The following is a 12,336-nucleotide window of genomic DNA, read 5'->3' as shown; positions in this document are numbered from 1 at the left end:
TTTTTGAATAAAATATCCCGAGCAAAATATCCCCAGGAAACTATGTTTTCTGAATAAACATTTCGGCACTAAATATTTATTTACAAGTTTTTGTTCGATCTAGTATTAAATCATGAGTTGACCTTTAAGTAAGAAATAATCCAATGCGATAGATACGCGATAATCTGAATTATGCATATCGATATGAATGGAATTTTTTTCAAATTTTCTAGTACTGATTCCGTATTGAAAGTTAAGAAAATATGAACGATAACTAATTAATCATCTTCGTTCTGTAACCAGTTTTGAATAAATTCTTTTATCCCATTTGAGCAATGTTAGTTCTGTTCTACTATCAATGAAACTTTTTTTATTACAATAAGCGCATAAATTATTTTTGACCGACATTAATAATTGAGGTCAGAAGTCATTTGTTGAATCACTAATAATACTACTTGATGCATCTGGACTAGTACGCGATGATCAACTAACAACTCACGAATTCCTACATAACCAATATCTGAGAAATGACCAATTATAAGTGGTCGAATGAAAACGAAATTTAAAACCTACAAACAGGTAGCATACGACCATTACCTATACTAATTTATTAACCTACGGATAGTCTGTCAGGAAGCAGTCACCGAATATCAAAAAATATTGTATGGTGGATTTTTCAATTGAATTAATGACTAACAAGCTAACTGATTTAACAACATATTCATTTGTTTAATATTAAACAGCTACGATTACTAGTAATGCTAATTGAAATTACTGATTAACTCCGATAATTGCTTAGTTAATATTCGATCATGTCTTGACAAATGCAGTTATTACTTCTTCCGGTATGTTATCTTACTGCATTCCGGTAACTATTTCATCCGCTCTAAACATGTATTACGGATGAAACTTGTTTCTATTTGTCATGAATTAAATGTAATTAAAAGTTACCAAGAAGAAAATCTATATGTTGATAATGCAATTTCTTTATTGTTTATCAGTCGGGTTTTGTCTTTTTAATAGTTTGCGACTGCGTCAAAAAGATTTAGGGTATAGGGAATGTTGAAAAGCAATGGCAAAAGTTGACTTATTTTTTTTTTACTATTTCCTTAATATATGCTAATTGCTTAGGGCAGTACAGGTGATAAAGAACGCAGCAAATTCATTACTAATAGAAGTCACATCTAGTTAATTTATTAAGAAACACCTCGTTGCAAAATGATAAATGCAAAAAATGTAATAGTCATGTAGAAGAAGTGAATAGGCAGGAGCAATATTTAATTATTGTGAGAAGTTAAAAACAGTTTCCATAATACATATATGAATTCTTCAATCATCCATTTGCATCTTTCGGTGTGTCTTCTCATCTGGTCTCTGTGTGTTACTACCAACGAAGTGCTTTTGCTGTATTAAAACTCTTCACTCCATCCAACAATTTCGATGCCACGTTACGTAACATAGTACTTACAAGAAATTTCCGTAGTAGGGTCAACTACAATCTTATTTATTTTTCTGAATTAATTAGAATCAGTCCTGTACTTTTCTTCAACCTTACTATACTTACTGGGTTTTTTTCCACGTTTTATTTCTTTCATTTCAGCTTCATACACAAATGATACGAAGTATAATTGACCATTTATCAACAGCATTGAACTTAGCTGGTAATAAATTACAAGTTCCAGAACATGTTACCTGTACACCAGTTAGATCAAGTTTATTAAAAACACCAAAAGGTTTATTAGTTAGCCATAAAAATGGACCTCATTTAGCATATAAAAATGGTCAACTATTACATACTTATATTAATGTAAGTTAATTCCTTTTAGAAATGTATAATATTGTGTTTTATTATTTATCATGTTGTTTATCAATGGTGATTAGCTTATAATATGTAAAAACGAAAGTGAAAAAAATTTTTCTTATGTAATAATCAAGAATGTGCACCGGTTGGGAATTTCTAATATACTCTAAAGCTCATATTTATTCAAATGATGTTCATTCATTAAACTAACTTGTTGAATTCATTATCATACACAATTCCAAAAAAAAGATTCCCATATCATCAACCAAAAAATATTCAATATTAATGAGAACTTTAATAGTTCAGATCATGAGTCAGTTGAAGCTAGACCACCATGAAAAACCTAAAAGCACTGGATGACCGTTTCGTTCTTTTCTAGGATTTCTCAGCAGTGAGCATTCACGGCCGCGCCTTGTGAGATTCAAACCCATGACCAATCAGTCTTGGTTGAAGTTAGACATTGACACCGTTGGATGCCAACTCAGTGGTCTAGAGGTCAAGCATTCGCGCACGAGATCGATAGATCTTGGGTTTGGATCTCGCAAGACGCAGTCGTGAATGAGCACTGCTGAGAAGTCCTACAAAAGAACGAAACGATCATCCAATGCTTCTAGGCTTTTTGTGGTGGTCTAGCTTCAATTGACTCATGATCTCAACTATTAGAATTGCTAAAATATCCACAAAAAACCCCTTCTAATATTAATGAGAACAGTAAATCTAAATAGAAAATTCAAATATTTATGTTTTCATTTAGCTTTAAATCGAATTAGTCAATCTTTTAAATTTATTTTTGAAATTATGGTAACTATGGCATTAAACTTTATTGATATAAAAGATTTTATTATGAATTCTTTTATATTACTGATCTTTTTCTTAGAAACAAAAATAAAGTGAAATTTTATTTACAACTCTATTGATCCATATTCTTATCACTGAAGTTATATTCAGTTAACACGAACTTATTACATTTGGTTTATTATATAAAGAAAGTATAATATGAAAGTTGTTAAGCAGTTGAATTTTGTAATTTCGTTTCTTTTTTCTTCTTTTAATACTTAATTTATCAAGTAAATTTGTATTTTTTTTGCTTTTTTTCTCATCTTCATATGTATATTATTTGCTCTAGCAAGTACTGCATTCACGAATCGGTTATATAGATTCAAGTAAAATTAATCCTATATTAGATTATGGCCTTGAGTTGATACATTTAAAGAATGGAAGATTACAACAGGTAGGGAATTTTAAATTAATGTTTATATATATATATGCATTTAACATTGTTGTTTTGCCAATATTGTATTTAAACATAACTATTTTCAATTTATACCTACCACGTTATTTTAACAGTTTTATTCATTTAATACATAGAATGGGTTGAATGTACGAAATTAATGAAAATCCAAATAAGGAAATATTACAATGTAAAGACTATTTAAATGTTTTTGAAGAAATTATGTAACTGATGAATAGTTCTCTTTTTTTTTTAAACGGATAATTAACCTATTCTATAGAATGCTTGAATGTTTTTTTCTGATTAACCTTTTAAGTTTTAATTGAAATTGACTTTCTTAACTTGAAAGTTTAATAAAACAAGTTACATCTATTGATGATCTCTTTTACACTGTGACCAAGTTAAAGACAAGAGATTTATTCATTATATATTAATGGGTTTCAAGTGAGGGAAAAATATTAGCCAATATTGTACCGAAATAACTAACAGTATACAAAACCGACTGATTTTGTTTGAAAAATCGTTAGAAACTACGAAGCACTTGACAGTTGTTTAGTTTTATAATGGGAATATTCAGTAATGTTCAGAGGATTCCCCGCTGGAGGTTGAACCAGAGATCTGCCTCCCTATGGTGAGAGCTTGGCTTTTTAGACAACAGGGTTCCCGTTCAGTTGTTTATTTGTTTGAATTCAAGAGTTTAAAGATCCGGGTTTTTATTCCTGGTGAGGTCACTGACGTTCTGAAGAGTCTTCTAGTTCTTCAGTGATCGTGTAACTAAGAGTAGTCCATGACGAAAACTATGTATCAACCAATATGTTGAAAACATTTTTATAGTCAAAATATATGTAATGGAGCATAATTTGGGAATTATTTGGTGATAAACACCTTATATAGTTCGATTTTAACAATGTATAAATACTTTGTTTTACCAGAAGGCTTGTCTTAAATTCATATTTCTTTCATTCTTTTAGGATATTACTTATTGTTTCCAACAATTTGAACACTTTTAATATTCTTGATATGTTATCTAGGATTATTATATGTGGCATGTTAAAATTATATTAATTTAAAGTAGGGGCTGAATTATCTCGCTTTATACTTGTTCGATTAACAATAGTTAGTCATGATAACTTAATGAATAAAACATGAATTATTGGTGTTTCGAAATATTTCTAACGATATGAGTACTGTCGATCTTTGAAAAATAGATTATATCCCTTTTTTAATAACGCAATTTTTAAAAACCGGTTTCACTTAAATTCCGGATAATGAACACAAAGATACTTATATTTGTAATTTTATCAAGCAGAAGGTCTATATAGATTATTTCCAATAAAATTATATATCATACACTGTTCACAGTATTTAGGCAGAAGAGAAAGTAACTAGAAATCCTTGAAAGACAATTTTTTTCAAATGAACTACGCGTTTATATTTTTTCTGTATTCACAATTTCTGAGTTTCATCTAACTGAACAAATCTGTCTGTTTGCCAGTTGCGGTATCAAAAACAGATTGTTTGGAATAAGCGATGAAAGAGATACGTGGAACATGGTTATTTATTCTTGGTGAATTCGCTAGTACATTTATAATATACACCTATTAAGAAACTGTTGTACTATGCTATTGAGATAGTCTATATTTCATACAGCCACCTTTTGACTCAGCTGTTTTTATGTCTTTTAATGTTCATAAATTTCACTGGTTCAACCTAATGCACTTAGATTGTGTTTAGGAGTGGGATCCTCTTTGGGAATCTTCAAATAGATATAGTGTAATATGAGTATTAATGTGTACACTGCGTCGTGAACGCAGTGATTTTGATCTTGAACAAACACTAGTTATAGGATCAGAGTTCGGAACTTCATGCCAATGAGAACTCACAACCCACGAGCACGTAGTTAAACCCAGAAAACTCATGTTTTGGAGCTAAAACCACACTTTCGACTCACTAAAGTGAAATTCAGTTATTCATTTATTACTTTGCAATACTGTATAACACTGTCATTGATAGTTAACGCACTTTCAACCTGCTTGAACTGTACAGGTTATGCCTTGTTGCGAAAACTCTGAAGTTCTAGTCACTAGTGAGTAAAATTTATTTTTATGTGGACTGTCGATTTTCAACAATAATGTAGTTTAAACGTTTTTACGGGTTACGAAACATTAACATTCTAATTCTTTAAGTGATAGCAATCTTTGATATCTACAATCTCCTTGATGATTGAAGACCTAAAAGTCACTTATCTAAAGTAATATATTTCACAGTTTCTTATATTCGATTATTTATAGAAATATTCACTGATCTTCATTTAATGACTAGATTTTATTCATTTACTTATTAAATACTAAATTTTAATTAGTTCATCCTTCCCTACTCTTATCAACACTTTATCAAGCTCCGCCTATAAGCAATTTGAAGTATATATATATATATATATATATATATATATATATATATATATATATCAACCCTCTGTTAGCTTCTATATTTCAGATCCATTTCTACCACTTCTATATGATATAGTTCTTTTTCTTTTCAAAACAAAACTGAAAATGTCAGAATCATAAAACAAACTATGGTTGAAATGTTGATGGTGATTATGTGTAAAAATTATAAATAATAACAGTAATAATCAACAACTAGATAGATTTTTATCTACAATATTACACTATTCTCTCTATTTATTGAGTTTACAAGATATTTATTATTTTGTATTGTGTTCGTTAAATTCGATATATATATATATATATATATATATATATATATATATATATATGGTGATGATGATGGATGAAGCATAGTTAGAGATACATTCATCTTCTGTTTTTATGATTGCCAACAAGTTTGATTGATAGAACCAGCATAATTATTATCACTGTATAAACTTTTAAATTATTTTGGTGAAATGATATTTTCATTCGTTTTATAATTGATATAACTGAATAAATAAATCTAAAAAAAGTATGCCAATATGTCTAGACGGTGATAGAAATTTGGGCATATAGTTGTTTATCCCAATAGCTCTAGTATTTATGTAATATATGCTGGTTATCAATCCAAATTATTTCTCTATTTTTTGGTAAATTATGTTTCTGTTCAACAGGCAAAATACTACTTAAGATATTTGCGTTCTTTTACAATTAAAACTGTTATTTGTCCATGTATTAAGCATTTAAAAATCAATGCTGTATCACCACGTATCTTCTATTCTTTTACAGTTAGCTGACTGGTCATTAAAGCGAGGATTTGTGTATAAACAACCAGTTGAAACTTCATTTCCTCAAGGTGGAATGAAACATATGAATAAAACATTTATTGTTACAACTATAGAAGTAAGTTGATACATTATGTTAGATTTAACAGGGAAATTTATTTCCCAAAAACAATTTAATCTTCTAAAGTGGTTATAATCTTGAACTTAACTAATCAATAAAAGTGTCACTTATTTAGTTGATAAACTATGTCTAACCTATTCATTCTTAAAATAGATAAGTTTGATTTACAAATCAACGTTCTTTGTTGTAATGAGCCATGTGAATCGTATAGTTTAATTGTGAAACGTTTGTGTTGGCTTGTGAGTGATTCAAATTTCAAAGTACTTTAAAAACTTTTTGATGATTTCTGTGATCGATACCATATGTGATAGAAACATTTCTAATATTCAACTTCTAGAGATGATGTTTTGCTGGTGTTTCGACTTGTGAGGGCTACATATTTTCATTACGCGTATTGAACATAGAATACGCAATTTCTCTTGACTAATGTAATCTGAAGATTATACGTGGATGTAAGCCTTGTGATTTGACGATTTACAAAGAAAAAGCTATCAAGTGCTCCTTGATTCTCACTAGACAAGTAATCAACGTAATTTCGTAATAAAAATAACCTCAATCTTCAGCAGATCTTCATAAACTATCACTGACTGACTGCCAAAAAACAAAACAACAAACACCAACTACTACAATGTGATTTTACCATGAGCACTGACCACATTCTATTTATTTAGCTCTATCTACACCTGTGAAGGAACTGATACTTTCTTCAGAACTCACTCATCAATTGCTGTTTAACATATAGACGTATTAGCTAGCAACAGTGACAACTTGGTCACTGTATCGAATCCATAAAATAATGTGAAATGAAAACTAATCAACAACTTCGTGAACACGCAACCAAAAGTTGATGTTAACTCACGAATTAAAATTTATCTATAAATCGAATTGATACTAATTGATATGATTTCTAATAGGTTTAAGCCAAAATATAATTAAAAAAACTGATTCAAATTTATGTACGAAATCACTTACTAGTGTTGAATACTTTTCTCATGTTCACAGGTCACTTTCATATCTGTCAAACTAAGTTACATTTAATAATGGGGTTCAGAAAACAATAGAAAACAATCATCATACCACTATATATATACAACAATCATTTTGGAGTTACGAATCACTTAATTAAAAATTTTATTCATACTACTGATTTTTCAGAGGTCGTAGTGAAAAGCTTCACCCAATGGTGCCACTTAAATAGAAGTTTATTTATGTGTCTAACTGTAACATTAAATAGTGATAATTAGTTCCTCGGGTTATTTCAAACTTCACAAAGTTTGTTTACCATATTGTACGAATCTCCATAGAACATCCAACCAAATATCTAGCGTTGATGTAAGTCTTGTGAAGAATTATTCAATTTGCGTGCGGTGTTTATTAGAGACTGATCTCATCCACGTTATCAAAAAATTTTCAGTTACTTTTTATTCACTATGATGTGTATTGATTTGTTCAAACTACATTATTCAATAAATTATGGTGAAATTACCTATATTCAATGGTATACTAGTAAACGTCGGAAAATAGAACATAATGTCAATAAGCTAAATTTCATAATTTTTTGAAGTTCAGTCGTTTCAGAAATACTTGAATTAACCTAATTGTTCTAATTGTACAATTAATTATGTTGTAATGTAGGATCCTCCATTTGTAATATTCGAACCATATCGTCAAGGTGTACATCTAGAAGGTAATGATCAATGGACAGGATTTGCGATGGAATTATTACAACATCTAAGCAAAATGAATCATTTTGATTATATTATCAAACCTGTCAGTGATAAAAAATTTGGAACTTTTGATGAAAGCAAAGGGAAATGGGATGGATTAATCGGTGATCTTGTCTATAAAGTAAGTTACTTGTGATAATATAAAGTATAATTGATTCCACACAAGAAATATGACTTCAGTTACCTAAAACATTTATGATGTAAAAGGAAAATATATTTCATTACTTGATTCTATTGCATAACAAATGTCAATGAATTTGGCTGAGGCTAAATAGATAAGACAAATATAATTTATTTACATTTAGTAAGAACGATGAGTGTAAAATACATCATCCAAACTTAGTTTTTACTTTATGAGCTTACGATATTTCATAGACATATTGCATAATCTCAGGTGTTGACTTACAATATCAACTTCTGTAAAAGTAGATTGTTGCTAAATAAATAGATGATGTCAGTCAATTAAATTAGTACCTAATAACCTTAACCAAGTAGATTTCCTTTTTTGTAATTCTTAAAACACCTGCATAATTACACATCTATAACTGATATTAAAGAGAGACTGAACACAACAAATATTACATTTCATCATCAGTTTAGTCAGAAAATTGTAATCATCCCTCAAAATACGTAATATGACATAAAATCAGAAGTAACTTAGCTTTATTAACTTATCGTCAAAGTAGCTTAGGTTAGCTTTAAAATAGAATTCGTAATACTTAGAATACTTATTTGCTGAAAATGAATAACTGGTAAGAATAACAATCGAGTTTGCAAAGTATTCGAATATGAACAGAATCCATACTACGATTTTAAAAAGTCAAATATTATATTCACAAATGGTACTATCCGAATATCTGAAATCAATACCTTGAGTCTTCAAATAAAATGAAACAACAGAAATTTATCCATCATTCAGACGTCAATTTTGACGTCATTAGGTCAGTTTCCATGTATCGTTTTAAACCAGTAGTTGTCTTCGAATTGACAATTAAATATTCATCTTCTTGAAGTTTTTAATAATTCTTACCTAACTCATAGAAATAATGAATTTTAGAATAAAAAAACTGTTCAAACTACTCAAATTCTTATCTCGTTTTACTAAATTTATATACAAATACAAGTTTGGTAAATAAAGAAGGAACGAATTGAGCGAAGAAATTTCTTTTCAATTAGTTTTTCATCATGGCTCTACACTATATTGAAATACAAGTTTATTTATTCATGAAGAAGAAATTTAAAATTGAACATCTAGCAAAAAAAACTAATCAAAGCTAATAATCATTAGCTTCTGATTAAAGAGAACTTTGAATAAGGTCACTTTACAACTTTGTCTAATCTTACCACTTGAAAACGTTTATCAAGCGTAATTTCTCTAAATGATTTAGATCATAAATTCTACATAACTGTCTATACAAAGAATTGTGACTTACATATTTTAATGTAAGAGGTACTAGATTTAACTTAACCATTTATTTACTAAGATTTTAGAACCAGTGAATAATAAATTTTAGAGAATAACAAAGCAATAAAGTGTTAACTAGTATGTATATGAAACCAACATTTATCAACTCACATACATATCTCTCTTTACGAGGAGAAAATTGGGTAAATAGAGAAAGCGAATTCATTTAATTATCTACATTTTTTACACTGTAATTTTATTTATAGAAAACTGTTATCGAATCAACAGTGAAACAAAGTTAGAAAGAGATTATTTTTGTGGTACAGAGTTAAAATTAAATTTTAATAGTTGAGATCATGAGTCAATTGAAGCTAGACCACTATGGAAAACCTTAAAGGTCGTTTCGTGATTAGTTGAAGTTAGACATTAACACCGTCGGATGCCAACTCAGTGGTCTAGAGGTTAAGAGTTCACACGCGAGACATATATATCCTGTATCCGAATCTCGCGTGGAGGGAACGTGGACACTCACTGCTGAGGAGACCCATATTAGGATGAAACGGCCGTCTAGTGATTCCATGTTTTTCATGATGATCTAGCTTCAATTGACTCATGAATTCAACTATTAAAAATTACTATAATATCCACTAAACCCCTTCATATATTGAAATTAAATGTCACTAATGTAAAATAAACAAATACAATCTGAACAAATTGATTGTTTTTTTATCGTTCTCTTTTCTTTTCAGAAAGCAGATCTTGCAGTAGCCTCCTTCACCATTACTTATGATCGAGAACGTGTGATTGATTTCACTACACCATTTATGAGTCTATCTTTAAGTGTTATCATACAAAAAAGTAATTCAGACCCTGGATTACAATTTACGGCACCATTATCAAATGAAGTAAGTTTATTTGTTTGCACTTATGAAAATGCTAAATTAGTATTAGAAATTTATAATTTCAAGAAATTTTATAGAGAATTATCATGCCTTGAAATATTATTTTCATTACAGACTGATAACGACTGACAAAAGAGGGACACCAGATTGCTGTTTTATACTATTTATTGATTTCTCAGTATTTGTTAATTAGGATAAAACTGGTGATGGGACTAGGAAATATTTTCGGAGCAATTAAATTATCCATTTATTTCTAATCATAAGCAATTCAGAACAAATATATTAGTACAAGTTACTACACTGAATTATTCATAAAGACAAAGAATCCTATAAATGATTATCAGTTGTAGTGGGAAAACAAACAATTACAAACAGGTTTGTAAGGATATTTTCTAATTTAAAGCAATTAGTCTCTTTCGTAAATTTGTTTGTTGTGATGTGACCCAAAAGAAATTCAAAGTATAAACTAATTAAACCAACACATTACCCAGTGAATCATTAATCTTATCACTTCATTGTTTCAGGGTTTTATCTTACTCTGAATTTGTCTATATTTTAGCCAAAAATATTAGTAGAGGGAAATAAATTTTAAATGTAATTTTTCTCACAAACTGACATCAATAGAAGAACCACTGAAAATCAAGGTGTCGTTTAACGAGGATTCACAAACCAGGTCATATCAGTTGTCCAATGCACCCTAGTTTCCTAGTTTTTTAGCCGATGTTAATTATTGAGCACACTTTCAAAATCGCCTCAAAAATCATTTAAACAAATATTTATCAACAACATTTTCTAGAGTCAATTTGAAACACCAGATTTCAAACCAAATCTTTGATCACGAAATGTTTCAATAAATATGAAAAAAGATCCCAAGTATTCGATAAATACTGTTTAGTCATCCATTGTTTAGCTGACACCCAAGCACACGATGATATCAACATAATTAAACTAACTAAAGTCCATTATTTTTATTTTAAATCAGAATCAGTACATCTCTGCCTCCACATATTAGTCTTCTCTTGTGTCACTGCATTGTGAACCAGATTTCATAAAATACATTTTTAGATTGAGAACTTCTATCTGAAGTTTTTGCTGATAATGTCGTTCAGACGAACGATGAAAGCTCCGCGACCAAACCATCCAACTCAGAGAACAAAACTCCATCAAGAACTCCAACTATTTTCTACTAAAGTTCAACATTTACATTGGGTTAGAATGGTACTTAGATTATTTCTGTATTTATTTATTTGAACAGATAAATATTGCTACAAAAGAGCACCGAATACATATGCACCACATAAACCAATCGATTTGTGTGTGGGCTATCATACTGCCTAAGTGCCCAAACACAAGCACGTGGTTTCCTTAGAAGGACACACTCTGAGCCTTCGATCTAATGGTATAATCCATAAGGCAGTCGACCAACGTCAGAAGATGCAGTCTCATGGTAGTCGATGACCAAACATAGATTCATGAGCCATTTGTTCCTTCAAAATACTGGAGTCCATTTGGACCATTGGTTTGGAATCACAGTTTTTCAACTCTCCTAGGTGGATCCTCCGTATCCACCAACCCGGTTGAAGCACTGGGTAATCATTTTTCGTCCTTCCATTTTCGCAAACGACATCCCACCACGAGAAGGAAGTGAGTAGGACTTCCCTGACATTGGGTGTATGTACATGGTCACGCGAGAGAATTTTGGGAGAGAGAGCTGATTCTCCACACCCTCGGTCGTGCCAAGGCATTCAGGGGCGTTTAGATTTGAGTGATGCTTTAATTTGTTAATTAGTTCGTCAAAATAAGAAAGTTTATTTCTAAACAAATATGTTTGTTTTGTTAACCTTAATTAATAACCCCTATATGACCGTTGCATGATTTGATTAATACCATTAATTAAATTACTTAGATTTTTCCCTTTTCTAGAGATTTTAAATTTATCATACTAACTAATAT

At 30.0% G+C, this 12,336-nt stretch overlaps 1 protein-coding gene across 1 annotated transcript in view; it reads left to right on the top strand.

Annotated features, from left to right (window-relative positions):
* Positions 1-12,336, top strand: part of GRIK3 (Glutamate receptor ionotropic, kainate 3) — a 73,896-nt gene that overhangs the window by 43,559 nt on the left and 18,001 nt on the right. The window contains exons 8-12 of the mRNA XM_051215048.1: positions 1,580-1,786; positions 2,907-3,011; positions 6,233-6,346; positions 7,985-8,197; positions 10,231-10,386. Of these exons, the coding sequence (XP_051073638.1) occupies positions 1,580-1,786; positions 2,907-3,011; positions 6,233-6,346; positions 7,985-8,197; positions 10,231-10,386 (795 nt within the window). The remainder of the gene's footprint in view (positions 1-1,579; positions 1,787-2,906; positions 3,012-6,232; positions 6,347-7,984; positions 8,198-10,230; positions 10,387-12,336) is intronic.

This window comes from Schistosoma haematobium, chromosome 1 (genome assembly GCF_000699445.3).
Source record: "Schistosoma haematobium chromosome 1, whole genome shotgun sequence".
In the NCBI taxonomy this organism is placed as follows: Eukaryota; Metazoa; Platyhelminthes; class Trematoda; order Strigeidida; family Schistosomatidae; genus Schistosoma; species Schistosoma haematobium.
Note: the sequence above shows the minus strand (reverse complement) of the source record. Positions and strands in the feature narration are given on the sequence as shown.